This window comes from Aythya fuligula, chromosome 17, assembly GCF_009819795.1.
Source record: "Aythya fuligula isolate bAytFul2 chromosome 17, bAytFul2.pri, whole genome shotgun sequence".
NCBI lineage: Eukaryota > Metazoa > Chordata > Aves > Anseriformes > Anatidae > Aythya > Aythya fuligula.
Genome location: NC_045575.1, coordinates 12,848,059 through 12,875,755, shown reverse-complemented (window position 1 = coordinate 12,875,755; position 27,697 = coordinate 12,848,059). Strand labels below are relative to the sequence as shown.

The 27,697-nt window shown below is 48.1% G+C and overlaps 2 protein-coding genes across 5 annotated transcripts in view; both read left to right on the top strand.

Moving 5' to 3' along the window:
* ULK1 (unc-51 like autophagy activating kinase 1) overlaps window positions 1-14,368 on the top strand; it is a 78,718-nt gene extending 64,350 nt beyond the window's left edge. For 2 of the 3 annotated variants that reach the window (XM_032198856.1, XM_032198855.1), the window contains exons 21-28: window positions 356-471; window positions 1,055-1,198; window positions 3,658-3,845; window positions 6,578-6,756; window positions 6,879-6,997; window positions 9,240-9,397; window positions 9,614-9,749; window positions 11,668-14,368. In XM_032198856.1, coding sequence (XP_032054747.1) covers window positions 356-471; window positions 1,055-1,198; window positions 3,658-3,845; window positions 6,578-6,756; window positions 6,879-6,997; window positions 9,240-9,397; window positions 9,614-9,749; window positions 11,668-11,723 — 1,096 coding nt within the window. In that variant the 3' untranslated portion in view covers window positions 11,724-14,368. The remainder of the gene's footprint in view (window positions 1-355; window positions 472-1,054; window positions 1,199-3,657; window positions 3,846-6,577; window positions 6,757-6,878; window positions 6,998-9,239; window positions 9,398-9,613; window positions 9,750-11,667) is intronic. The other variant, XM_032198857.1, reaches the window with a different exon arrangement.
* Window positions 14,369-21,373: 7,005 nt separating this feature from the next.
* Window positions 21,374-27,304, top strand: PUS1 (pseudouridine synthase 1). Of its 2 annotated transcripts, none has more exons than XM_032199189.1 (6): window positions 21,374-21,427; window positions 21,691-21,906; window positions 23,176-23,313; window positions 24,034-24,136; window positions 24,410-25,107; window positions 25,517-27,304. In XM_032199189.1, exons 2-6 carry the CDS (start codon window positions 21,703-21,705, stop codon window positions 25,565-25,567), a joined length of 1,194 nt encoding a protein of 397 aa, XP_032055080.1. In that variant the 5' UTR covers window positions 21,374-21,427; window positions 21,691-21,702; the 3' UTR covers window positions 25,568-27,304. The 2 variants fall into 2 exon arrangements, with proteins under 2 accessions (XP_032055080.1, XP_032055081.1); XM_032199190.1 differs by lacking the exon at window positions 21,374-21,427 and adding an exon at window positions 21,540-21,558.
* Window positions 27,305-27,697: the final 393 nt, after the last annotated feature.

Below are 27,697 nucleotides of genomic sequence, written 5' to 3'. Positions count from 1 at the left end.
CTTATCTGCCTCTCTGCTGATAGCAACTTTCTCCAGTGATCTGGAAGAGTTCTCTAGTATTCATTTCTGTATCTTCCATCAAAGAAAAATTGTTTTACAGCAATTCTGTACTCAGTTCTTTCGTTACTGCAGTTAGTCAAAGTAGTCATAAGCTTTCTGCAAGTAGCAGGAGGTGCTTCAGATGTTCTGCTAAGAGAGGAATAGCGCCAGTGGTTATTTCAGTTTGGGGCTCTTTGCTTTGTAGTTGTTGTGGACCAGCAATGGCACAAAACGGAGTGAAACTTAGCTGAAACTTTGCACCTGCCCCAAACTTGCTTGGTGATTTTCTGCATCATCTTGTATGTTCTCTTTTTAGGTCTCTGAGCACAGGCAGGCTCACTGACCTGCTTCTCAAGGCAGCCTTTGGGGCGCAGATCTCTGAAGCTGGCAGCAATGACAGCCTGAACAACGAGAAGCCAATGGAAATTGCAGGTAGGTGGAAAGGCCAGGCAGATCTGGGGGGATGGCCTGGGCTGCGTTGGGTGGCGGAAGAGTTTGGCTGGGTGCCTCCCACGAAAGGGAGGATTCTTTTCTGATGGCTTTTGACTGCTGTGCATGAGGAGTGCAATGACGTTTGCTTGTTTTCTGCTGTGAGCGCTCGAAGGTCTGTGGGCTTCCACGTGCTGTGTAATTGCTGGCTAGCGGTGTGATTTTGTAGGCAGGCAAGGCTTCCTCTCTTGGCCCCTTCTGAATGAGATTTGTGGAAGTGGGGACTTCCTGCCAGTCAGCTTGAATGTGAGTGGCTCTGCAGGGGTGGGTCTTCCTGCGCGTGCAGGTTGGGAAGCGAGGAGGGGAGAAGAGCTGCAGCAGTGCGTGACGCTGCCAGGCTCACGTCCTGCGGTCAGCGCCGGCCTGGCCTGGTTGTGCCATCGCAGGATGCCTCTAAAGGGAGTGCTGCCCTGTGCTGGTAACCACGGTGAGAGTCTACAGGAACGTAAAACCGCCTGGTGAGGCACTCTGTGCTCAGAGTAACTTTCCTGTAATGCCAGTCTGCGCCTTTCAACTGTCTCCCCAGCTCCCTCAGGTGCTTACGGAGGGACCCTGCACTCTGGTGCCCGGGCTGGGGGCTCTGCCAGCCCATCCCCAGTGATTTTTACTGTCGGATCCCCTCCCAGTGGAACAACCCCCCCACAGACCACGAGGACCAGGATGTTTTCAGGTAAAGGGCTGATACCTGCCTGTTCCAGTGGGAATGTCTGGGGGCAGAGCAACGTGCTGTCGTCTTTGCTGCTGCGTACCGGTGGTGGCAGAGGGCTGTTCAAAGAGAGCTCAGCTGGTCTAAATGCCTTTGAGGTCTCTCATGCTGGCTCATGCCAACCCCAGTTATTGCTGGTAACTCTCCACACTGGCACAAGGACTCGTGCCTTCTAGGAGTTTCCAGGACTGGAAGAGTGAGGCAAACCGTCCTTTTACATCGTTTCTATCTGCTTCAGGAATAACACTGCAGCTGTTCATAGATCCACTGTTGCTGATAGGTCAACAAAGATAAAGAATGTTCTCTATTCTGATGGTTTTCCTCGTGGGCTGCAGATAAGCTGTAAAAGGCAAGCATGACCGTCCTTGCCCAACAATTTCAGTGCAGGAGTACCGTTACGAAAGGGCTCTATATGCTGAAGTACAAGCAGTGTTACTTACGCTGTGAATTGCTTAAGTAGGAAATGGGGAAGTGCACTCCTGGTGGACAGATATGTCTTTTAAGATGCCAGCACTCTGGCCTCAGCAGCCAACAGTTGAGGCTGTGGTAATTGTGCCTATTGGGACAGTGTGTCTGGGAGCTGGAGCCTATATTCAGTTTAAGAAAACATTTGGACGCTTCTGTTTGCTTTTTTGGCTTGTTTGGGTTCTTGTCCTGACTGTTCCTCATCTGAACATAGTCAACTGTTCTTAATTACTGCAGGGAAGGTTTGGATGTAGCCATGAATAAGCTGCTTGACTGGGACTAGGGGGACACATGGCTCAGTTCCTGGGTATGGCTTGGATTTCCATCATAGCTAAACTCACTCAGATCCTTGATTGTCTGGAAAGTTGGGACCATAATCCTTCCTTTGTCTCATAAGCAGGCAGGGACTCACACAAAGTGCCTGACTGCCCTATAGCACAAAGGGGCTACTATCCTGGCTAGAGCCTCTGGCTACTGCTGAAACGCTGTGAATAGAGAATTCAGCCTTCCTGTATTGCTTTTGCAGGGATAATAACATTTGGGAAGCAGATCCAAGTACTACTTTTTTAGTGGGCTGATGGTTGGATACTTGAGGGTCTGCTGAGTAGCAAAGAGTCCCTGGTAAAGAAGGCTGATGAATAGTGAGCCCACAACTCATGCACAGCACAGGGTAAAGGCTGCCAAAGCAATGCTGCTTGACAAGCTTTATTCTGTGTAATAGCTCCTTATGTTAGAGTTAATGCACAGAACGGTGAAAAGGGGAGCTTTGCAAGCTAGAACTCTACACCCCAAGTGCTTTGACAATCCGTGACTAAGATCACTTGACAGATACAAAGGCAGAGCCTTGTCAGGAGTTGTCATAACAATTTCTGCAAGCAGCGTCTCAGAATTACAGGGCCTCCAGAATGTGGTATTGTTGGTCTTTGTCTGAAAGATCTGGAAGTACTCTACCAGTTTTTAATGATCCGTTTAGCTTTGAAGCATGCCAACTGGGAGAGATCTTCAGGAGAGGAGGCTGTGCGTCTCTGTAGATTAGTTGTTCAAATGTGCATTATATTGCTAAACCTTCTGAAGTCAGGGTAGGCAGCAAATGAAATTCACGGGTAGAAGAGAACTATCTGCCTCCAGAGGATCAGTGATGGTGGAGAATTAGCAGAGTATCACAGCTGCTATTAGCATCCCTCTGATAGATAGAATATACCCCTCTGCAGCAGGGTGTGAGGCACTCTTGGAATGTCTTACTGATACCCTGAGACAGAAACTCCTTCTGAAGTGTGTATCTTTTAAATGCAATATACTCAGGGTGGATTCAGTGGCCAAGAAAGGGAAAAGATGATGATGAGGGAATTGTTTGGTGAGCACAGTGCTTACTCCTGAATCCTGAGGTTAGGTTCTTGACTGAGCTGCAGTCACTCTGTCCAAACTCCTATCTGTAAAGAGAGGAAGGCAGAAGCGCAGGGCACATAACAGAAAGCTTTCCCGGTTTACATGCAAGTGGCTGATGATTTAACACCATGATAAAAACCTCACTTACCAGAAGTGCTTACTCGGTGATGGTGTTAAAACTAAGGCACGCTGAAGCCACGCTGATCCATGATAAGGAGGTTGCTTATGGTGGTGTATAATAAAATGCAGCCCAAGATACTGTGGCAGGATTCAGGAAGGGTTAGGGACAGGGAGGGGAGGTACTTCAGGAATTGTTCCCAAAAAATGACAGGCAATCTGGAAGGTGCATTAAATTTGCTTGTGCTTGTAAGCTGTCTAGCTGAGTCACTGAGGAGCTTGCATGCGGAGTGGTTATTCTGCATCAAGAGTCCTTGTGTCTTTTCTGGAGTGCCTGTTGCTGGCTCTCATAAGAGCCTGGATCCTACAGTTACAGTTATCCCCTGTGCTGGTCAAGGAATACCTGGCCTAATATTAACATCTGAAGTAATCCCGTTGCCTGTTTTTCTTCCCAGTGGGGTCTTCCAGCTCTCTCAGTTCTGGAGGCTCATTCACCGGCAGGCACTTGGCAGTGGGAACTGGTGGGGATGCTGTGGAAGGCCCTTCGAGTCTCCGCTACGCTTTTGCTGATCCAATCACTGCTAACCTGGAAAGTGCTGTTACATTCGAGGCTCCAGAGCTGCCTGAAGAGACCCTCATGGAGGTGGGTATATCCCCCCAGGGACTTGCTGGGGGCAAAAGACGGGAGAATAAAGGGAAAGCAAATCCAGAGGGCCAGTGTTTGGTTCATCCAGAGGCTCATGTTTGTGGCCAAGGCCATCGCTTCCAAAGACAATGTGAGCTGGCTTCAGGAGAGGTAGGTAACACAGTGCTCAGGAAGCCCAGGATGTATTGAGGAAAGTGGTTTTTGAGCCTGTTATCAAGTCGTGTAGTCCTTGGGACTGCCCATGAATAGGATTAAAATTTACCATTTCAAAAGCTGCATTTGCACGTTAGAAACATCAGTTATCTGGTGTGTCCTGCATGAACAGTTTCTAAATAAAATGTGGTTACTTCAGGCCTTCTTCTTTTTAGAAGGCTCAGCATCAGAAGAGCTGACTTGAGAGAATGAGTAGCTTGGTGTATCAAATGACTGCCTGCTGCATGCACTTAGGGAGTCAGTCAGTGATACAGCCCCTGCCCAAAGAGTCTGAAATAAAAGTAAACCTGACACGTTTATTGATGGAGGGCAGGGGACGTGATATGCTCTGCACCAGAACAGCTGAACCAGATTGTCAAGCTGTAAGGCTGCCAGGCTCCCCCTCTGCGGGCTGAAGACCAGCTGAAGCAACACAAATGCTTTTGTAGCTGAGATATATTTGAAATGTAGGTCAGGCTGCCCATTTGCGGTAGAGGTAGGAGAGAGATTCAGCGATGGATTCAGCTCCATTCATGGTACGGCGTTGGGCTGCCCAGGACTGGGAAAGGCTCTTCATATCAGATTTTTTTTGGTGTTGCTAAAACCCCTTAGATACCTACGAAGATCTTCATACGTCATTTTAAGGATGTGGATTTGCTTTTCTGCTTCAGATTTTATTTAGCTTTTTTCTCTTGTTGTTAATTATGCATTGAATTGCATCAATTTGCTGTATTACCCCAGTGCTGGGATTGATTGGTATGCATTGATGTATCGCAACAGCACTGAATTTAACTGAGCATCCTGTCTTTGAGGTCCCAGAAGTATGGGGCCCTGCCAGCTGCTGTTGCTTTTCAGGGTCTGAAGAGAAGCATGCTAAAGAAGTTATCAGCTTGATCTTATTAAACCCATTCAGTTCAGCTTCGTGTCTGTAAGGAGTCATCTGAGTTTGCTCATAATTTCTGCTGAGCACAATAATTGATCCACGTCACAAAACCTTTCTGGCACCAAACCTTTTTGGCATATTTGGAGACTCCTTTGTGCTCTGTGGGGTTCGCCAGAATACAAACCTGGCAGATCTTCTGATTTCTGATGCTGTCAGGGCATTGAAATCTTGCTATTTAAGCACCCCTTTTTATTCTGAGCAGAGCTGTTGTGTTCAGATAGGTGGTCATTCTTCAATCTTTTGGAAAAGTTTCTTTAGGTGCAGACAAGGCAAACTGAATGCTAAATTTTAGTCTGTTTTGCAGTGCTTTGGAAACACAGTAGAGATGGCTATGGAAGGAAAGACTCTTGTGATGCCTAATAAGGCCAGAAACACAAGTGTAATAAATAAGGCCAACTGTATTTGCAGAGAGGAAGGGCTGTGCACTGGTGAGAGATACAAGGCTGAGACTTGAAAGATCTCAGCAGGTTCCTGCTTTGCCACAAACTTCTTGTATGACTTGGCAGTTACTTAATCCCTGAGTTCCTCCTTTGCTTTTAAAGAAAACAGAGGAAGTCTGAGACTGCCTTACCTTACTGGACTCTCCAGGTTGCAAGATAGAGGAGAGATTAATATTTCAGATAGTCAAAGCTCCTTTAGCAGCTGAGTGCCTGAGCTGGTGAATGAAAAACAAAAGCATGCAGAACTTGAGCATGTGCTTTTTTATTTGTTTTCCCCTCCAATTCATGTAGAAAACATCCTTACCAAGCCCCTTTAAGAGAACTGATCCACTACGTGTTTGAAGGTCAAGCAGGTTAGCTGCATTTCTGCAGAGGGTGCAAACAATGGAGTTGCATCTGATCCAGGCAGCAATTCGTTTTGTAGGACCCACAACTATGCAGTTTTTCCACAAATACTAACTTCCCCAAAATGCTTGCAATGATTTAAGCAACAGAGATTCCCAGAAACAGGATAACACCCTTTGGTTTGTAATAGCAGAGGAAAAACTGCTTTGAAATGAACACAGTGATCTGAGTGCGAGTCTCTCCCTTCACTAACTGGGCAGGGGCTGCAGCTGAAAGGCTGTCCTTGCTGTCCCTTAGGAGGACCTCACCCAGGGCTCCTGCACTGGGCTGGGAGCACGCAGAGACCCAGCTACGTGAGGGCTGGGGTTGCAAGAGGCTGTCGGTCTCATGAAATCCACACTCCTCACTGTGTACCAGCACGGGTGTGGTGTGGAGCAGGACTGGGCAGTTGTGCCCACGGTCTCGTCCCCTTCCTGGCTGACCTTTGAAACAGTCCCACGTTGCTGGGAATGCTCCTTAACAAGGGAGCGTGGCATTTTGGAGCAAGTCTCACCGGCTTTTCCAGGGACTGCTCTGGGAATTTCTGGCCTGGGGCTGTCACTGCCTGTAATGTGGAGGAGGAACTGGTGGGGTGTGTGGGCTCAGCGCTGAGCTGGGCTGTCCCTGCCCAAAGAAGAGGTGTGGGGGGATTTCAGGCCCAGGTGTTATTTCTGTAAGCTGGGATGAGCCACTGGCACAGCTCCATGTAAGCAGCCTCCCTGCATGCCAGTTTTCCCTCTGTAACCCCACCTTGCCATTTCTTTCCACAGCAAGAGCACACCGACATCCTGCGCAGCCTCCGCTTCACGCTGGCCTTTGTCCACTACGTGATGGAGATCGCTGCCCTGAAAGGCAACTCCAGCGAGATGAGCGCTTCGGCGGCGTCTGAATACCAGCTGCAGGAGAGCGTGGTGGCTGACCAGATCAGCCTTCTCAGCCGGGAGTGGAGGTAAGGACCGGGCAGAGAGCCCCCAGGTCACTCCTTGACACCCCAGCGTGTCGCTCTGTGCCCTCGGGACACGTAGTGCTGCTCCACTGGTGTGTTTGTGTTACAACATGCTTTCTTTGCAGCTATGCAGAGCAGCTGGTGCTGTACCTGAAAGTCGCAGAGCTGCTGTCGTCGGGCCTGCAGACAGCCATAGAGCAGATCAAAGCTGGCAAGCTGTGCCTGTCCTCCACTGTCAAGCAAGGTAAGGGGCCGTTGGCACACGGTACAAAGGCCTGGGATGGAAGAATGGGAAACGTTACAAAGGCAGGGAGGATGTTGAGTGAGCGTGATCCCCCAGCTGTGAGTGCACGGGCTTAGTCCTCATTGTGCCCTTGCATGGCCAGGCCTTCCCTTTGGGATGTTGTTCATTCCTGCTGAGAGGAATCTTCCTCTCTCCGTGCTTGCCTCAGGTTCAAACTCCTTCCTGCCCATGCCCCTGTGAGAATCTTTGTTGCTAATTAGTGAGAGGGGAATGCGTCTTATCTGATTCCTTGTACCTCTCTATCTCAGGTGTTTATTTGTACTCGACGCAAATCTAACTTAATTACACAGTGCCTGGCCTAGTAAGTGCTTACTTGGCAAATTGAGACATGTCTTGGCAATGAAGGTTTTCAACTGAAACAAAAACACAGGAAGTAAAACCCTGGTAATGCAGGAGTCACTGATTTGCTAGTCTCACAGCCTTACATTTGCATTTGACTGGCTGGCTTGTGATGTGAGCTGGCTGTGATTCAGCGATTAGAAAAAATAATTTTAACACTACAATGGCATTATTACTGAGGCAGCTTTTTGAAACACTTGAAGTACTTGACCCCTCAGCCTCCTTCCCCATGGGTTTAGTCTGTGGAAGTACCCGTGCTGACTTGGGGTGGGGCTGCAAAAAGCAGGAGCTTGGCACAGTGAGCACACACATGTTCTGGGGGGCAATATGGACTAAAATGTATGGATTTAGCTACGCATCTTCCACATGTGCCCTGTGGGCTAACGTAACCCAAATAAATTCTTCCTTTTCCAGGCCAATTGCAACTTGTAGATTCATAGCATAACTCTTCCTTCAGTGTGTGGGAATTGGATAAGGCTGGCTTTTCTTATTTCCCTCCCCACAAAGTACTGCTCCCTTGAGATTTTCTAGGGCACGGTGAGGACAAGAGGGTTGTCAAGGCAGTTGTGTAACTTCTTCACATGTGTATGGAAAAAAAGGTGGAAGTGCGACAAGACACTGCCCCGGAGTGTCCTTGGGCAGTGCGTGTCAAGCAGGGTCTTCACCTTGCAGCCATGAGCTTTTTCCTGGTAATTTGGACCCAGCCCAGAGCTCTGACTGAATTCCCCGGCGGAGGATATTGCTTTATTTGCATATGTTTTTTGTTGTTGTTGGGTTTTGGTTGGTTGGTTTGGTGTGTTTGTTTGTTTTTAAATAGTCTTGGCTCTCTTCTCCTGTGGAGGTTTTCATTTTGCCCTTCTGATGTCACCCACGAGCTTTGGGGTTCCAACTCGCTTTCAAATTTCTTCTGAACCAGGGTAATGTGATAGTCTGACCCCAACAGGGTTAAGGTTTTGTGCCTTAGTCCTTTAGAGTTTCAACTGCCTTTGTTCATGGAGCCAGTCTCTTTTCTGGCTTTCTGCTCTCTTATCTCTACGTAGGAAGGCTATATTTAGTCACAGGGCCTGGCTGGCAGTGAAGTTGCCTCTCTGCACAGTACGCGAGATAGGTTTGTTCGTGGTGTGGGTTCATTTCCCTCCCCCAGAAGCAAGTTGTGCAGTAGGGTGGGATTTCAAACATGCACGTACTGGTTAATACTCATCAGCTGCTTTGTGCTAGGTACATTGTGTAGGTCATGCCAGACAGCTAGTGAGACTCAAGCTCATGGCTTCGCTTGCTGTTTTGGGTTATTTAATCTCTTAGATCATATTTAACTCCTGGTTCTCTGTCACAACCTTCCTGTCCTAGCTGCCACGGTGCAGGAAAGGAGGTGACCTTTCATTCTGGGACAGCATTGTCCCAGGAGAGAGATTCTTTTGCTCAGGACTGCTCAGCCACACTGAGCTCCAACAGCAACCACATACAAGTCACGTACTTCTTCACAGCACGTCATCACCCGTCAAGTAACAGAAGCTTTGTATCTGGCCTGTCTGCTGCTTCTGGTGATGTGTGAGACATCTTGCACCATGCAAACTGCTCTGTAGCTTGTGGCAGCTGAAGGAAACAAAAATAGGCCTGGCCTCAGGTGAAATAGATACGTAGGTGTTGCAAAATGCAGGCTTGTAACTGGTGAAGCTGACAAAGGAAAGGAAAAAGACCCTGTATCGGTGCAGCAAGTACTTACATTTGGCCTTAATATAACCTGATTGTCTTGAAGTTACTCATTTGGGGTCCTGTGCACAGAGATTGGGAGGCATAGGGAGAACTAGAAGAATGTCCAATGCGTTTCTTTCCTTTATTCTAGTTGTGAAGAAGCTGAATGAACTTTATAAATCCAGTGTATCGTCCTGCCACTGCCTCAACATGAGACTGCAGAGATTCTTCTTAGACAAACAGAAACTCATGGATCGGATCAACAGCATCACAGCAGAGAAGCTCATCTTCAGCTACGCCGTGCAAATGGTAATGACCATGCAGTGCCTGGGAACAGGGCTGGCACAGAGCAGGTGTTAAGCACTGGCAGTTCCTGCTGGTGGCCTTAGCAGGTGGTTTCATTCATGAAGCTGTGTGCAGTCTTTGGGGGCTGGATGATGGAGGTGTTTGCACAGCTGAGGGGCCGTGTTGGGAAAGCTGGGTTTGGTCTGGGAGTAACCTTTTGTATGGGGGTGTTGCCTGCAGGTGCAGTCTGCAGCCCTGGATGAGATGTTCCACCACAGAGAGGACTGCGCACAGAGGTACCACAAGGCTCTGCTGCTGATGGAAGGGCTCCTGAACATCATCACTGAACAGGGGGACATAGAAAACATCAATAAATGTGAGTGCTCGGTGGCTCTTTTTCCCCTCATTAGGTCATGCTGTGTTTTTATAGCTGCATGGATCGGAACGTTCAGTATCCATCATCTGCCTTTCCTTTGGCTACATCTTGGTGGACATAGCACAGATCTCTCGACGTGTTACAGCTCCTAGCAGCCCGGCCTCCTATTTTCCCAGGGAGAAAATGTTAGAAATGCAGGTCCCTGTTCTGAGCCATATTTTGAGAGCTGCAATGCAGAGCAATTGCCAGGGCTTTGTTGGAGTTTTTGATGTGTGAAAGAACTTGCTGAAGGAAGTGACTTGGCAGTAGCAAAGACATGGGTTTGGTTTCCAGCCTGAACCATCCGATTGCACAGAGCACTTGGGAACGTGAAACTGCAGCGGCTGTCAGGCAGAGGTGGCTGATCAGCACAGCACGGGCTCCTTCCAGCCCTTCTAACATGGGGCAGACTGCTCACCCGTCTGCGTTCCCCAGGACAGGCCAAGAAGGCAGCAAACAAGTATTTTGCTCATTAGGAAGTGACTGCAGTAGCAGTGAAAGCTGAGCTTTTACCTGCTTGCTGTCGTTTGGCTTCCCTTCCCAGAGACAGATGGATCCCTCTGTTGGCTGCTCTTTGCTGTCACCTCTCTTGTACCCTCGCTTTGCTGTGTGTCTGAGGCGGGGTTGTACTCCACTGCTGCAGGCTCCACAACTAATGCATGCAGCCTGGAAATGACTGACCTCACTTGCTCAGAGTTGAACTTTCCCTGCCTTTCTAGCTGGGGTTTAATCACCTTTGTTATCCCTCTCTACAGGAGGGAGGCAGAGGGGATGGGGGACAGCCTTGGTGCGTTACAGCATCTTGACTTGGCCTAAGCCCTGCTCCATCACAGCTAAACCAGCCTATCCGTGCCAGTGCAGCTGAGGGGAGCAGATGCAGCTGGCAAACCGTGCCTCTCCCCCTCTGCTGGTTACTGAGTGCATTTCTTGGGCCAGCATCCAAAGTGCTGCCAGACTGTTCTAGTCGTCCGTGTGGACAGAGCTCTTGGATAGGTAATGAGAGAAGAGCTTTCTGGCTCCCAGGCAATCAGTCAGTTAATTATCACTAACTTTAACAGCTGACATGAGGCTCGCTGAAGGAGAGCAAAAGGAGATTGGCAGGTGGTGTGTGGTACCGGAGGGCTAAGTGAATAGGGAACACCAAGTAGTTCCTATTGTGCTGTTTCTTAACAAACCTAAATCACGTCTTTTGTCCAGAGGTACAGTGAATGCAGCTAATGGATTACTTTTCCCAGCCAATGTCCTGGTATTCCCTGTTTTACCCAGTGTTACAGCTTCCTGATTGAGTTGTTCTCTGATAGGCTGCAGCACGTGCACATTGCATTTTAGATCTTAGGTACTTGATTACTTTTTTTTTTTTTTCAGAAAAGTAGTGATGAATGTAGAAATACAGCAAATGTTTAGCTTTTGAGAGGGTCTCAGGCTCAGACAGTGAGAATCTGGCCCTGACTGTGCTGGGCTGTGGCTGCTCCATCTCTCAGTTGTAAGCCATTAAAAATGGTATAGGAGACCGTGAGTTATCTTCACTGCTGACAAAAGCCTCTCCAATAAATAAAAACGAATAAATTGTTTCCAGCGGGTGGTGGTCCTTTAGAACATGGTGATAACTGTGTTAGAACTGCTGCCTCGCTGCTTTCGGTCCTGGATCTCTGATCATTCAGCTCTTTGGTCTGTTGCTTCCCAGCACGATCGTTGTGGCTGGGTCCTCACCTAGTCTAAGTCAGTACGTGATAGTGATTCCAGAAGGGTTGCTTAGGCATGCTGAAATTCTCTTGTGTTTTTGTTTGTTTGTTTTCCAAATCTCCAGCATGTTTTGGTGGTCCTTATATTGCCAGGAAATTGAGAAGCTGATCTGTTGTGTTATTTTTTTCTCTCCCAGGTAAACTCTGCATCGAGCGCAGGCTGTCAGCCCTGCTGTCGGGGTTCTGCGCCTGATTTCAGTTGTGTTCTTCTCCACACACCTCATCCCAGCTGATCACTTTTGTTTCTGACAGCCTGCTGTTGTGGCAGGAATCAATTTTGGCAGTAGGATACCTGGAGGATGAACTGCTCGATGTTCTGTATTTTGCTGTTTTGGGAAGTTGTTCCACAGACTTAAGTTCTTCTGTGGGGAGGTGTGACTGCAGCAAGCACAAATACTTCCCTGCCCAGAGGTTGGGCGAAGACGTAGCTGATGTGGAAAGGTTTCCCTCATTGGCAGCAGGGATGAAGGATAGAAGTCTGCTTCTTCCCAGCACTTTGAAGGATAAAGACTGCTGCCTGTCCTCTTGCTTAAGAACAGGGTATTCCGTGCTGTCTCCATTGCAGGCAATGGATGTGCTGAAACTGCTGGCTTCAGTTCATGCTGGAGGATGTCATTCAGAAATCAAGGCCAGTTTGTGTACTTTCCCCTACCCCAGCTGATAGCCAGGCACCTTCGAGCTTCCTGGCAACCCGAGGCTCCCTGCCTTTTACTCCTTTATCCTTTCTCATACTCATTTCCGCCTTGGAGTGCTTGCTGAATGGCCGAGAGGAGGGAATCTGCTCTACTTTGCCTGAGCCTTGCTGAAGCTGCTGCCACCTTCTACAGACTTACTGAGCAAGGCTGAGAGCGTGCTGCTGCTGGGGAAGGCTGCACCTCCCGTGGCTGTCACGCGGACTGCCTCTGTTTGCAGACGGGCACATGGCACGGGGACAGAGCCTCTGCCTGGAGAACAGGAAGATGACGGAAAACGCAATGTTCCTGTATGTCTAAGCCAAAATGAATCCGTTCCTCTCTTGGTCCCTGTGCTCACTGGGATCAGCATTAAAGACTCCTGGCTGTTTGGTTCAGCCTGTCAGTACATATCTACCACGAGGAAGCACTAGCGCTGTCCTGCTTTCAGCTGTTGGCTAGATCAGCCCTTTCCCGTATCCCTCACCCTCCCCTGAAACTGAAAACACTAGCTTTGTGAATCAAAGGAGCACTTTACACACTATGGGAACTTTGAGAAGTTGACTTTGCATCACACAACAACCCAGGAACATCACGACTGTTAGGAATGCTGTTCTTTTTATTCCTTCCCTTGTTTCCTGGTTGTTTTATTGCACTACGTGTGTGCATATATTAATATGTATTCCTAAGGGTGAATATGTATTGATATATCTGGTTTGTGTGTAACTGTACGTATTTAACTGTACTGTATCTTGTGAGTGTGAGGCAAAAAGCACTGTGGAGTCTGTGCTCTTCCTCCTCCACACCAGGCAAAGCTGACTTGCAGTCTGGCAGTACCAAGATAGTTTTCTTTTCTTCTTTTTTTTTATTTAAATGTTCTTTAAAGGACAGTCAATATACAGCTCCATGCTTTTTAAGAGCTCAAGAACAGGCGTTAAGATCCTACACACTTACAATTGGAAATGCATTTTTAAAAAAAGTTTATTTGCTGCTTACATTTTTTATAAAGAAATCTTGTAGTGTTCGGTTTTATGTTCAGCATTTCTTTTAAGGAGACTCTGTAGCCAAATGAGACTGCGGGTGCGAGTGGCTCGAGTTCTGGTTGAGGCTTCGGATGCTGTGAGCATGTGCGTGAGAGGATAGCTGGCTGCCTTTCTGTCTGTCTGCGTGCGCAAGTGTGTGTCTTAATTTATCAGAGTCATGGCAGTATTTTGTTAGTGCTGGGCAGAAAAATATCTTTGAAAGCAACTTGAAACCTCAGGCTTTGTTTTTGGGGATTTAATAATAATTTGCACATGGTGGTTAAATCCTCACTGCTTTTTCTCTCAATATTGGCACGTTCAGTGTGATACTTTACAAGGGTTTCAGGAGCAACTTAGTTGGCTTGAGCTGGCATCGTCTTTGGCAACATGGGTACTTCTGATAGCAGAGCAGAAACGCCAATAAGGAAATTAAAAAAAATTTTTGATTCCCCCTACTAGGGAAGTTTTAAGCGTAGCTTACACAAATGCTTCAGTATTGGGCCTCTGTTACATCATACGTTCACAGCCTGCTGCTTCTGTGGCTGTTTATGCTTGTGCCTGGAGGAAAAAAAGAAAATAACAGCAAAGAAACAACCTCCCAGCCTGTGGCAAGAAACGCTGAAGAGACCCAGACTGCTTCTGAAAGGATTTTACCAGTTCTGCAAAGGGCTATGCCGCAGATGAGTGCACTGGGATGCAGCACAAAAGCACCGAGCCAGGACTGACTCTGCAATACAGACACCTGCTACTGCCCTGAACCCTCCCGGCAATCCCACGAGCGTACGCTGAGAGCTTCCTGCCCAGGAGAAGCGCAGCCCAGGACCCACGTTTGTGCCGCAGGTTTAACGATCCTTGTACGTGGCAAGCTCAGCACTAACCTTCCAGCTGTACTTAATTACTTGAATGTATCAAAATTGTCCACATTCAATGTACACAAGTATATATTGCTCCAAAATATTGTGGTTTACAGACCTACAACCAATATATATATGTATGTGTTTGTATATATACATACAAGTATGTGTGTGTATGTGTGTGTATGTATATATATGCACACAAACACAAACGTGTATATATGTTTTCTCTCGATACTTGAAACTTAGCCACTGTGCTTGAATTAAAAAAAAAAAAAAAGAAAACAAAAAAAAAAGAAAAAGGAGAAAGAAAAAAAATCAGGTGATTTATTTTGCCATCACTTTGGTGACTTTATTTTTTATCTAATTGCATGTAGCGTGAAACCAATTTTTTTGGTGAAAAATATTTATTGCTTTGTAGACAATAAGGAATGCAAAATAAATAAAAAAAAAAAGGCAACAAAAAAAGAAAACAATACACAAAAAATCCCCAACCATTGTTGAAGTTGCTAGCATAGTCCACTTGCTATTGTCATGGCTTTGTTACTGTTGCAGCGTTTGTGTGTAGCGTCTTAATAGATTTCAAGAAACCTCAGTCTAATAACATGTATCTTCAGGTTTGTGAGAGCGTATGATGATGTTCTTTATAAGGTAATGCTTGATACTTTGTCAACATTTTTTTTATTTGTGTTTTGTGTGACTTTTTTTTGGCTTTAAATTGTACAACACCAATTTAAGAAATAAAAAATGTTTTGAAATTGTTAGTGGCCTGATTTCAGTACTTACATAATGCAGTTAGCACAGGATCTGAGGATGGTATTTCATGTGTTTGGTTCTACCAGCCGTGACTTTGAGGTGAAGAAGTGCTGTTACCTTCTTTTCAAAGAGGGTGAAGCTTGGGACAAAAAAGCTATGTTGCCTAAAGCTACAGACAGCCTTTGAAGTTAAGAAAAATGAACCCCATTTCTTGTCTGGGGCTGTAATCACTGGTACATCTGTCCTTATCTGGCTGTGTTCTCTTGCTGCTACTGATAGAAACTACATGTATAAGGAGCTGATAGCAGACCCCTTCCCATCCAATTAGGCTGATGCATGAAGCTTCGTCCATGTTTCAAGATTTGCAAGATCAACCCGCTGCAGCTCTTTATCTCTGTGCAGTCCAGCACTGCCGAAGGGGTGTCTGAGGCATGGGAAGTGGTTGGGTAATGGTAGCAAGGAACACCATAAAGAAGCTTGAGGAGTCTTCAGATGTGCTTTCAAGGCAGGGGTTGGACTGTATGGCTCCCTGGGCAGCAGGGAGCAGCCAGAGCAGTGCAGGCATCTTCTCTGAATGTGCAGCTGTGGGCTGAGAGAAGGATGCCCTGTGAGCAGCATGGAGCCTTATGTGAAACCTGCGTGTAGGAGGCACTGCATTGAGTGCTCAATTCATCCTTATCCCTGACAGGTAGACATGAGCAGCCCTTCAGCACCACAGTCAGGTTGCTGCCAACCTTGGTCCTGGCTTTTGGTGCAGGGCTGGTAGTTGTAGTGTCTTCTCTGAAGCAGAATATTTAGCATGAAAAGCAAAGCTCTGCATCTGGGATGTGAATTATTTCAGTCCTTCCACTTTGACAGAAACTAAGCAACAGAGGTGTGATTTCTCAGGAGCCTCATACTGTAATGCCATCGAACATTTCCCAAAACTCAGCTTGCTGTACCATGCGTGTTATTGTTGGCCGTGAGCATCCCTGGGGAGAGTCGCGCCTGCCAGCCTGTCTGACTCGGCATCACCCCATGCGGTCACTGGGCTGTATTGTATTTCTGTAAGAAAAGTTCCTATTTCAAAATCTTAGTTTACCCTGAGCTGGAACTGTTTTTATTTCTTCCTCAGCCCTATTTATATCTTCTGTTTCCTGTCCCTGCCTTTCCCACCGAGGGAACGGGGCAGCACGCGGTCCCTCCGTGAGAACGGTCCTGCCAGGGAGGCCGTGCCCGGGTGTGCTGCCACTAACACTGCCTCGCTCACGGGGACAGCTGCGTGTCGTGGGGCACGGCATGCTGCAACCCTGTGCTACAACCCGGGCAGGACCTCGGGAAGCTGCTCACAGCGGAATAAACACAACTGCTGATGGTGCGTAGCGTTTGGAGCTTGGCACGCTGGGATTTTTGTGTTGCTTTTAACGTGAACAGCACCCTTTGGGGGAGGACATCGTACATCATGTTTGTTCCCTGTGGCGTGGGGTTGGGCTAAAGAACACTTAAATAAACGTGTTTCAGATGCTGAGCTAAAGGGTTGGGTTTGGAGCTGTCTGTGAGGAAGTTTAAGGGTTCATGTGGAAAACCTACAGCCAGATGAAAGGCGGGCAGTGTGTGCCACATGCCACATGTGGAGAGAAAACACCCAGCTGGATCCAGAGGGCTCTTTCATGGGCAGCAACAAAGGAGGCTAGAGCTGGCTGGAAGGCTGAACAGAAATAAAGTCTCTTCTAAAAGCTCCAAACCATCAGGCCTGAGCAGCTTAAAATCACCAGTAAAAATTGCACAACTTTCAAGATGTTTATGGTGACGTTGCATTGCTGTTGATTCTAGGAGAAAACCAAACCCAAGCGATTCTTCCAGTGTGTTTGGCTTTGTTCCCATGTTTTATATTTAGTTGCTGCAAGTACGTCAGCAAAAACCTGCTCATTCAGCTCCCAGAGATCAGACGTAGCCTGGTGACATCAAGGAAGTACAAACGGCTGGGCGTGCTTCACACCAAGGCGATAAAAAGATCAAGTACCCCACTTCTTGTTACCAAGCCCTGTCCTTTAAAAACTTTATTCCATGGGAGGAGTTAACTCATTCAGCTGGAGTTAATGCCCTGCCGACAAATCCCCGCAGGAGGATTTTAAAGGCCTCTCGACACCCTTAATCTGTGCCCATAAATGCAGCGCTGAGGATAGGTGCCATTCCCTGGCTGAGCAACTGCACGTAGGGCAGGGATACAAATGTCCCTGGCACGTTTCTGTTCTAAAGACAGCATTTTTAGGGACAATGGAGTCAGAACCACTCCTCCTGGGAGCTGAAATCTGGCAGGATGCTCTCGGAAAATGCATTAAATAATACAGTTCTTAGAATAAGCTTAAGAAAATAAAGTCAAATGTGGGCTTCTTTCCTTACTGTGGACAGAGGTGGCCGAGTTTCCAAATGGTTTTCTGACGTGAACCCCCACTAGCACCCAAGTGCTGTCAGAGCTCCCCCGGTGCTGGTCCCAGCACCCACGGGCTTACACCAGTTCCACCCCGATGTCTGTGTGGGCAGCACGGGCCCGGAGCTCTGCTGCCAGCAGTCAGGGTGCTGCTGCCGGGCCTGTTCTGCACCCCCAGCACCCTGCGGGCCTACAGCACGTGGGGGTCCTGCCTTCAGCTTCTCAGCACCTGGTGCGCCTGTTAATGTTGGCAGCAGGATCAGTAACGCACTCTGGTGGGGAACTGCAGGCCTGCTGGGACTCCTGCTGCAGGTAGTCACAACGCCACCACGGATGAATTGTTGCCACGCTTCTCTCAGTTCAGGGCTCGTTTCAGGCAGTCACGTCGCTTCCAAGCCAGAAAGGGCCTGTGGTAGAGTGAGGGGGTCTGGTGGAGGAAGCACAAATGCGGGGTTGCATCCCGGAGGTTTCACTCTCCCGGCGGTGGGCAGCCTTTGTGCTCTGGCCCACGCTGTTACTGGCCAGGGGGGGATTTGGGCACCCCACAGGCAAGGCACAGGGGCTTTGCCAGAGATGGCACCACAGGACCACTCTGTCGGGGCGGGCATTGCACGGACTATGCTGAGCCAGGGGTTGGGTATTGGAGCTGCAGTGGTAGTTTGTGGGGGTGTTAATGTTGCTCTTCTTGTAAAGATGATATTGGAGTGATTCATCAGAGCAGGGCACGAAGGTATTAAATCACCTGTTAGAGATAGAGCTCAACCACCAGTTCTGCAGCAGCAGGTGTGCTTGTCCTGAAACTTCAAGGATGGCCCATTCCTGGAGCTACAGGCTGCAGTCCCCAAGGTCACTTGTATATCTGGAAACGTTTTATGAGGATGATTTCACTGCTGAGTAAACTTGATGGAAGCACTCTCACTTAAGGCCAAGCGTACTTTAATTTCACCAGTCCTATTAAACATGCATGACATGTTCTGCTCCTCACACAAACAGCAGGGAGTTTCATGAATTGTTTGTGCCTATTCCAATTTAACCCTGGGTACGGCTGCGAGAGGAAGGAAACCCCTGCTAATTTAATTCTTGAATATTAGGCAAATTCCTGAAGACACTAGGTAAGTGTGATGCAAATTAAATCCAAGCAAGTGCACTGGCTTTGTGGACCTCACGCAGTGATCTGCAATTGGACCTTCTGCACTACCCCAGCAACTGCAGCCTTGGCTCTGCTGCCTTTTCACTCAAGATGTACACCCCCGAGGTACTGGCTTCACAGTGCAGATTCCCACGGAACTGATGTACAGTGGCAGCTCTGGCAAGTCATTTAATTTCTCCTTGCCTTTGTTATCTACTGTTTGGAAATAAAATAAAATAAAATAAAATAAAATAAAATAAAATAAAATAAAATAAAATAAAATAAAATAAAATAAAATAAAATAAAATAAAATAAAATAAAATAAAATACCAATGAAAACAGGACAATAATCCTTCATTTGGAGGATTTAGACTGCAAACTCCTTGCGAGAAGCATGCTCCTTTGATAGGTGCTGCAGCATGGTCCCAACCTCATTTGGGACCTCTGATGTTGCTGGCAGCTCATCAGTTCTGCTCTGGTAGAAAACCTGAAGGCTAAATGAATCATTCAGAAAATCCAAGTCAGTCATTCTCTGTGGTGCCGTAGGGAGCACTTTACTGGTGGGCTGTAAGAAGCTGGCTAATTGCATAGAGCAAGCACCTCCTCTTTGATTCCTGTTGTCACCTGGACTCCTGTCATTACGTTTAACTGAGTAAAGTGACGATATCCCCAGTGCTGCTTACCGCTGGTGGCCGTGCTCCTCATGACCCGAGGCCAGCTGCAGCTGCAGGGGTGTGACATGCTCAGGGATAGGGCAGGGATTTACGGCAGGGTAGGCAGATCACAGAGGTGATTCCCATCTGCCTGGGAATGGAGGGGACTGAGCAAGACTGACTGAAGGGACTGAGCAAGAAGATGACATTAACCACTCATAATATTTTCTGACAATGGGGTTCACACTATGAACCAAGTCATTTTATAAACAGTGAAGCAGTGAGGCACCTGTGTGTCCTACAACTCTGCACTGGGACCAACAACTTTCTCCAGCTCCTTTCCACCTGCCTAATTTTTATCTTGGGAAAGAGTCAGTGTGTGCTCTGGCAGGCTCAGAGCAAGGTTTGTGCTGTTTTGAAGCCCCTTTGTTGCCCTTAGAATGGATAAGGAGCTGGGATAGCAAAGCTTTTTCCATCTTGGGCCCATCCATGTAAGTTCTTCTCCTGTCATACCATTGTTTTATCCTATCTGCTGAGGCCTTCTTCCCTCTCTTGAAATGGGCCAAATTCAGCAATCACAGCAGGAAGGGAGGAGGAAGAGACGGTGTTGTACAGACAGGCAGTGTGACTGCACATGCTTCACTTCCTAAGGAAGCAAGGCAAAAAGGGATTCAGACGCCCCGGTCTAAGCAATACAGACATTTATATTCCTGTTTCCATTGGCAGCAGTGCTGCTATTTGACAGGCTATCTTTTATCACTTCTCTAAACAAAGTGCAGCTGGGAACATGTGATAAATCTTCCCTTGCCCTGTCCCGCTACTGAAATAACTCAGATGTGTCAGTTCAAAAAAGGATGTGCTGCATTTCTTCCCCTTATTAGCAGAAATAACAAGCCTGCGTTTGATAATCTGGCCTGCTTGGAATTGTCAACCATTCCATTTTCCATCTGAATGAATAAATGGAGCTTTCTTAGGCTAATCTCACAGCCATGCCAGGGGAGCAGCATCCTCTTTGGGTAGCTCCCTCCCGTAAAGCACTGAAGCTCACAGCATAACAAAACAATTTCCAGGTGCATTTGGCTTTTTAGGAGGTACATGCTGTTGCCTGATAAGGGTGCCTATTGTACTAAGCTTTCCCATTAAGTACATCAGCGCAGATAAAACTCGTTGGAGGAGACATGAAAATAATGATTGCCTGAGAAAGCCGGAGGGAGGAAAACCTGACAGGAAAGTGAAAGCATGGGGCTTCTGCTCAACAGTGGGCAATGCTGGTGCGGGTGGCAGCTGCATGATGAAGGGACAGCGACCACTGCCCAGCAGGGACCCCTCTGGGAGGGCGACCTTGAGCTTTAGTGAGTGACCCGTGCTTCACGTGAGGTGTTTAGAACAGAATAGAATCATTAGGGCTGGAAGACCTTTGGGATTGTTTGGTCCAGCCATGCCCTACCACCACCGTTACCCACTAAACCATGTCCATAGCAACACGTCCGACCTTTCCCTCAACACCCCCAGGACAGTGATGCCACCACTTTTTGCTGTGTTTCACCGTGACTGAACTGCTGCGAGTGCTGCTGCTGTACCAAGCGAGTTTGTGAGGCACAAATTGTTTTGCTCACATGGGCAATGCTTATCACAGGAACGCGCTCGTTCCTCTGCCTTTTCCCCTGCTTGGATTAACAACCCCTCACGCCTTCCACACGTGCTGGCTGCACGGAGCCTGTGTGCGAGCGGCCCTGCGGCGACACAGCGCCAGGCCGACACAGGGAAGGGCGACGAAGCTGGTGAGGGGCCTGGAGAACAAGTCCTACGAGGAGCGGCTGAGGGAGCTGGGCTTGTTCAGCCTGGAGAAGAGGAGGCTCAGGGGCGACCTTATCGCTCTTTTTAGGTACCTCAAGGGAGGCTGTAGCGAGGTGGGGGTTGGCCTGTTCTCCCACATGCCTGGTGACAGGACGAGGGGGAATCGGCTTAAGTTGAGCCAGGGGAGTTTTAGGTTAGATGTTAGGAAGAACTTCTTCACTGAAAGGGTTGTGAGGCACTGGAACAGGCTGCCCAGGGAAGTGGTGGAGTCACCATCCCTGGAAGTCTTCAAAAGACGTTTAGATGTAGAGCTTAGGGATATGGTTTAGTGGGGACTGCTAGCATTAGGTCAGAGGTTGGACTCGATGATCTTGAGGTCTCTTCCAACCGAGAAATTCTGTGATTCTGTGATTCTGCGATATGGGCTCGGCCGCGGGGCCCAGCGCCCGCTGAGGGCCCGTGCCAGCCCCGCGGCCTCCTCTCGGCACCGCCCCGCCCCGCGCAGCACCGGCCCCGGCCCCGGCCCCGGCCCCAGCGCCGCCTCGGCACGGCCCCGCGCGGCCTCCGTAGGGCTCGGCCGGGCCCGCTGGGGCCGCGCCGGGCGGGTGAGCGGCGGGGCCGGGCCGCGATGCTGCGCTGGGGGGCGCGGGCCTGGGCCTGGGCCTGGGGCTGGGGCTGGGGCCTGGGCCTCGGCTGCGGCCCCGCGGGGCTCGGGCTCGGGGCCCGGCCGCGTAACGTGCGTGGGGGCCGCGGGGGGAGGCAGGGCGGGAGGGAGGCAGGGCCCGGGCACCCCGCGCCTCAGCGGGGGCTCCCCGGGGCGGGACGGGGCTGGCGGCCGGGCCCCCCCCCTGAGCTCTGCTCCCCGCAGGTGGCTCCCAGCATGGCCGAGGGGCTGCGGGCGGCGGCTGCCAAGAGGCTGAGCGGCGGCGGCGAGGGGCCGGGAAGGCCGGAGGAGAACGGGCGGCAGAGCAAGAGGCTGAAGGGAGGCGGCGGCGAGGAGGAGGAGGAGCAGGGCAAGAAGTCGCCCAAGAGGAAGATCGTGCTGCTGATGGCGTACTCGGGGAAAGGCTACCACGGCATGCAGGTGGGGGGGCGGCAACGCGCCGCGCCCGGCCGCACCTGGGGGCTGCGGGGTTTGCAGGAGCGGGGGGGGCTGGGGGGCTGCGGGAACAGGCGGGTGCAGCGGCTCCTGGGGCCGAATGCTGCGGTAGCAGCTGCACGTGGGGAGCTGCCAGCTGCACATCGGGTGTGTCCCAGGGCCACTGACCGTGCCTTCCAGCACAGAGCATCAGCAGACCTTCCAAAAGCTGTGCTGCAGACAAGGCTCTTGAGGAGGCTGCAAGCACGGGCACTGCAGTTCTGTCAGCGCCTGATGTGCTGTCTCATGATCCCTCCCGACCCCTGCACCAGCTTCAGATTGAAGCTTCACGCTTCAAAGCAGTTGGGCAGAGTTTTCCTTAGGTCAGACCTCAGGTTGTCTCACTGTGTTCTGCAAAACGTGTAGGTCCTGGAGAACTGAGCTGTGTATTTAAATGAAACAAATTGCCGTATGTGTTGACAGCTATTGGATTTATGAAAAGGTTGTTTGTACTCAAAGACATTGTAAATTGTCCCTTTTCTAGTGCACTCAATAGGGTGACATGTAGCAATTTAGGAGCAGGAAAACTGCTGTGAGATTGTTACACTTGCACGTGGGATGCTGCTTTGTTGCAGCAGCAAAGTGCCCTGGACTTGCTCATGCAGGAATGGTCTCGTGGTACAGCCTTAGCAGCAACAGCGTGGTTTTGCTCCATCTGCTGCTCCTCTCAGCATACTGCATGCTCTATACACATTGCTGAGGTGTAGTTTAAAAGCTCTACAGGATAACTGGTAATGGTTGAACACAGAAGAATTTTTCATGCTTACACAGCAAAGTAGCTTTGTTCAACAGCAGTGAACAACATGCATGGGCATGTCTGTAGAAGTGCATTTCAGCTTTACTGCGTTTGTTCCCAAGTGGTGTGTGTTGGAGGGTGTGCCAAGCAGCCTTCCAGAGGTAGAGTTGCATGCTTCTGTCATAGTTCATCTACAAGTTTAGTGCAGAAGTTGCTGGAGCAAACAGTAGTCTGAGTTATGTAACAGCTTGGGCTACCTGACCAAAAGAGTCCACTAATTTCTGGAAGCCCGATTTGCAGAGGCCAGGTTTGGAACAGCAGCTGGTACTGTTGCAGGCACTGGTAAATAATTTAGGGTTATGAAGGGAAGATTTAAAAAAGATTGCATGGTGATATTCAATTAACATTTTTCAATGATGTTCTTCAGAACAGTTACCCTGTTATTACTATTTGTTTTCTGATTTTATATTCTCTTCTAGAGGAATATGGGATCTTCACAGTTCAAGACAATTGAAGACGACTTGGTATCCGCCCTTGTTCAGTCAGGCTGCATCCCAGAAAACCATGGAGAAAACATGAAGAAAATGTCTTTTCAGCGGTGTGCTCGAACAGATAAGGTACATTGGTTAGGGCCTGTGCTCTCATAAAATGTGGTCTGTTCCCACCAGTGCTGTTGTGATTGCCTGGTAAAGCATTGTTTAGCATGAGATCCAACAGCAAATCCTATTTGCAGTGAATGTTACTTGAAACTTCTCCCTTCATTCATTACTAAATTTAAGTAAAAAGCAAATATTTAGAAAGAGTGAGATACTGGTTATATGGCGGTTGTAAAGCTGGTGCTTCACACTTACCCTGTGTCTCTTTGCATTGCTGTCACATTCATCTGCTCCAGCTTGCCAACCTGTTGCTGCTCCTCACTGCTCTTGCTGCCTGGTTGATGCAGAGCTTGGAAATGTAACTGCATCACCGTTGATTTTCAACCCTGCCACAGCAGGATTCTAAGTCTGAACTGGAATTCATGGCTGATCTTATGTACCAGTCATTTCTTTTCTGCTGGTGCTTTACTTACTAGTCAAATACAGCGAGATACGTCAGGAAAGGGAGTGCAATATTACGCTCTCTAAGATTGCTAAGGTGCTGGGTGGCCGTACAACACCAGCAGGTCTTCCAGGAGTACTCTTACTTGGATTTCTGCCTGTGACCTTGCATTTGCCTTTCTGCAGCCTGAAATGACCTGTGCGAAAAACTTGTTCTTTAGCTATTTCAGTTCTTCAAGTGCTATCCTAGACCCTCCAAGGTACATAATTATCTGTGTATGTGCTTTATGATTTTTATAGGGTGTGTCTGCAGCTGGACAGATTGTGTCACTAAAGGTCAGGCTAATAGATGACATCTTAGAAAAGATCAATAACCATCTTCCTTCTCACATCAGAATTCTGGGTAAGGATGCCAGAATGGGCAAAGAAAACTTTTCAAAGAGAAGCCTTATCCGGCACAAAGTCTCTCCCTTACTATTATAATTTTCCTCAAAAGCATTTTAGTTTTAACAAGAATCTATGTTTCTGCTATTTTGAAATTAGTGTCCTATAAAATAAATCTTTGTATATTTGAATTGCATTTTATTTAAAAAAAATACATTTGTTGGTAAAGTTGAAATCACAATTGGGTTATGGCCTACTGATTCAGAAATTTAACATCTCTTTTTAAAATAAGGGCTGAAGAGAGTCACTGGGGGATTCAACTCCAAGAACAAATGTGATGCCAGAACCTACTCCTACATGCTGCCAACATTTACCTTTGCCCATAAAGACGAGGATGTGCAAGAAGAGGCGTATCGACTGAACAACGAGACCCTTGAAAGAGTCAACAAGCTGCTTGCTTGCTATAAAGGAACACACAACTTCCACAACTTCACGTCTCAGAAGGGACCCAAGGACCCCAGCGCCAAGCGGTACATAATGGAGATGTACTGTGGAGAGCCCTTTGTGCGGGAAAACGTCGAATTTGCAGTGATCAAAGTGAAAGGTCAGAGTTTCATGATGCACCAAATAAGGAAGATGATTGGGCTGGTGATAGCTATCGTGAAAGGTTATGCTGCTGAATCTATCATAGAGCGCAGCTGGGGAGAGGAGAAAGTAGATGTCCCCAAAGCTCCCGGACTCGGTCTGGTCTTGGAAAGGGTACACTTTGAAAAGTACAACAGACGGTTTGGAAATGATGGGCTGCATGAGCCTCTGGAGTGGACAGAGGAGGAGGAAAAGATTGCTGTTTTCAAAGAGCAGTATATCTATCCTACTATTATTAACACAGAAAGGGAGGAGAAATCCATGATGAACTGGCTAAACACCCTCTCCAACCATGACTTCAACTCTTCTACTGCTGAGGTGCAAGCTAACAACAAAAATTCAAAGGTAATGATTGAAGCCATTGTTGTTTTCAAACAGAAGCTGCAAGTTAAAATGGCTCTTCGCTTACTAATATTTTTGTTTTCCATGAACAGACTGTGGAAGAGGACAGCCATCTGGAGTATAAAATGTTTTTATCTTTTCAGTCTGCATGGTCTTGATGTTGGTGGAATGAGTTAGACAGAGGGTTACTTACGCAGGTTTTTGCATGGGGCAGTTGAGGGAAGGAGGAAGGAAGGAAGGAATGCTTTGAAACACAGGCTGATTTGACTGCAGAGTCATACACTGGCAAATCTCGCTGCATTTTCCAATGCTTCTGGGGAAGTTTAAAGTCAATGGTCAGTGTCTTTTGACTTAGGTCCGTCTCTGGCTATATATGAAATACTGACAAACTGTTTTCCATTTTCCATTTCAGAACAGCAGCGATCTTGAAGGCAGTGATGGTTGTGGTGATGATTCTGACTGAGCCAATAAGCATCTGGACCTGGGACTCTTACTGCCTGCAGCTCACTTTGTCTACAAACAAGTGGCCTTCCTAGTCCAAGAACCCAGTAAAGCAGAGGTTTGCGTGCATGCAGGACAAGAACTGGATACCCAGGAAAAACTGAGCGGGGAAAACAGTGCTGTAGAAAGAGTAAAAGAAGCTGTTGGTACCACTGACTGATCCACCTGCCTGGTATACTTGAAAAAAGTGTAACAAGAAAGAAGCTTTCTAAAAGATTCTTGTAATGCAGAATGTCTTAATTGCTATTTGAATAACATTTTTATTACGTGTTTACCTGGAAGTAGTATTTTAAATATGTATAATCTTTACATAAAGATGGGGAAAACCATTTTAATATACTTTTTTGACGATTATTATGAAATTATGACTCCATGAACTTTCAATTTAGTTTTTATTTTCCTTTCACCTTTAATTAACCTGATCTCTAAACATCATTTTAAGCTTTTATCTTCCATGTCATCCATGGCTTTCCTGTCGAATAACACGTGTTCATTATCATGCTAACTGCTATGAATTCTTTTGCTATTGAATCAAACTTTCCATGTTTTGTAAAGCTTTGCAAGCCTAGAGGAAATGATTCCTTACTCAGGGAGAGGTCTTAATGTTGGAACATGGAACGAACCACATATTTTAAGATAAGACCTTTTATTTGAAAGGTGTCATCCTCCCTTTATTGTCCTCATGCTTGGGCAGGCTCAAGAAGGTAGATCCGCAGCTACGTACGTAGTTGGGCATCCACTGCCTGAGGTGTCGTTTCACAGGCGTGCAGTTGAGATGTGAGGAACACATGTAAATTAATTGCCGGGACTGCAATTCAAAGCGTGCAGCTATGAAAGTTCTAGTGTTCCCTGGGGTGGCTCACTAGATGTGTTGCTGCTGGTTTAGTATTTCTGTTTCTAGTGGAAACTAGCTTGCCATCTGCTAGATTCTGGGTTGATCCAACTTAGCATGTGTGAAAGGAATGGTGCTGACTTCCTCGGGGCTTAATCAAGTCTGCATTTGCTTTGTATGTGTGAATTTGTAATTTCTATCAAGCTGCTCAGAGTAGAGGAGTGTGCAGTGATCAGTGGTAAGGGAAGAGCATGTCTGAGTGTTGTCTTCCTCTGGGAAATTGTTTTAATTTTCTGTGTTCCGAGATCTGCATACTCTGGAGTTCTCCTTTCTGTCCTGTCAACTTGGGATACAGCCTAGTCCCATGCCTGAAGATGTGCATCAAAACTGGGGGTCCATACTGAGTACGGTAGTTACTTCTTAGAGGAGATGGTTCTTTGCGCCTTCATTCCATGCCTTCTGATTTTATGCCTCCTGGATTTTTTATTTTTTACTTTTTGGCCAAAGTACAGCTGTCCCTTGAAAAGGGATTTGCTTGTTTCATCTGGATTTTAATCAGAGCTTTTAGTTTATGTGAAGGCCTGACTGTTTAGGAATGACAGCAGTGTAAGTGTTCTGGAGAGGGACTCTACCTGGATTTTCTTTTCACATCCCTTGCTAACTCATACTGTTGACCTAGTCTGTATTAGTCTTCTGTCCAAAGCTCTGTCTTTCTGTCCCTTTTGATCTGAGAACAATGCCTTTATCTACTTAAAAATAGAGGCATCAAAACTGACACCAGTGGCTCAGCTGAAATCAACAGGAATTTCTATTGGTAGCCTATGGAGAAAACAAAATAAACCCGGGGTGTTTCTTACCTGCTGTTAACGCGTGCTGTTCTGTTTCATGGGGACCGTGAGCTGGGTGTTTGAGCTCCGGTTTCAGTGCGGGTAAGTGGCTTTGTGGCTCGGGGTGTGCGTACAAATACACAGAGGCCCTGAAGCGATTCAGGCTTTGAAGCTGCCCCCTGGGGTGTGTGTGGGGCGCTCGCCTGTCAGGGCGGCGGGCTGACGGCGGTGCCCGCTCAGCTTGGGGCCGGCGGCCCGGCTGCTGCCGGAGCGAGGGGATCCGGGGCAATTTGGGGCTCTTTGAGGCTTTTTGGGGTTTCTGGGGGCTCTTTGGGGCTCCCTCAGCTCCCGGCACAGGCCCCAGCCCCGTCACCGCCGCCATTAGCGGCGCCCCGCGCATGTACCGCGTTCCCCCCCCCATCCCGCAGGTGGC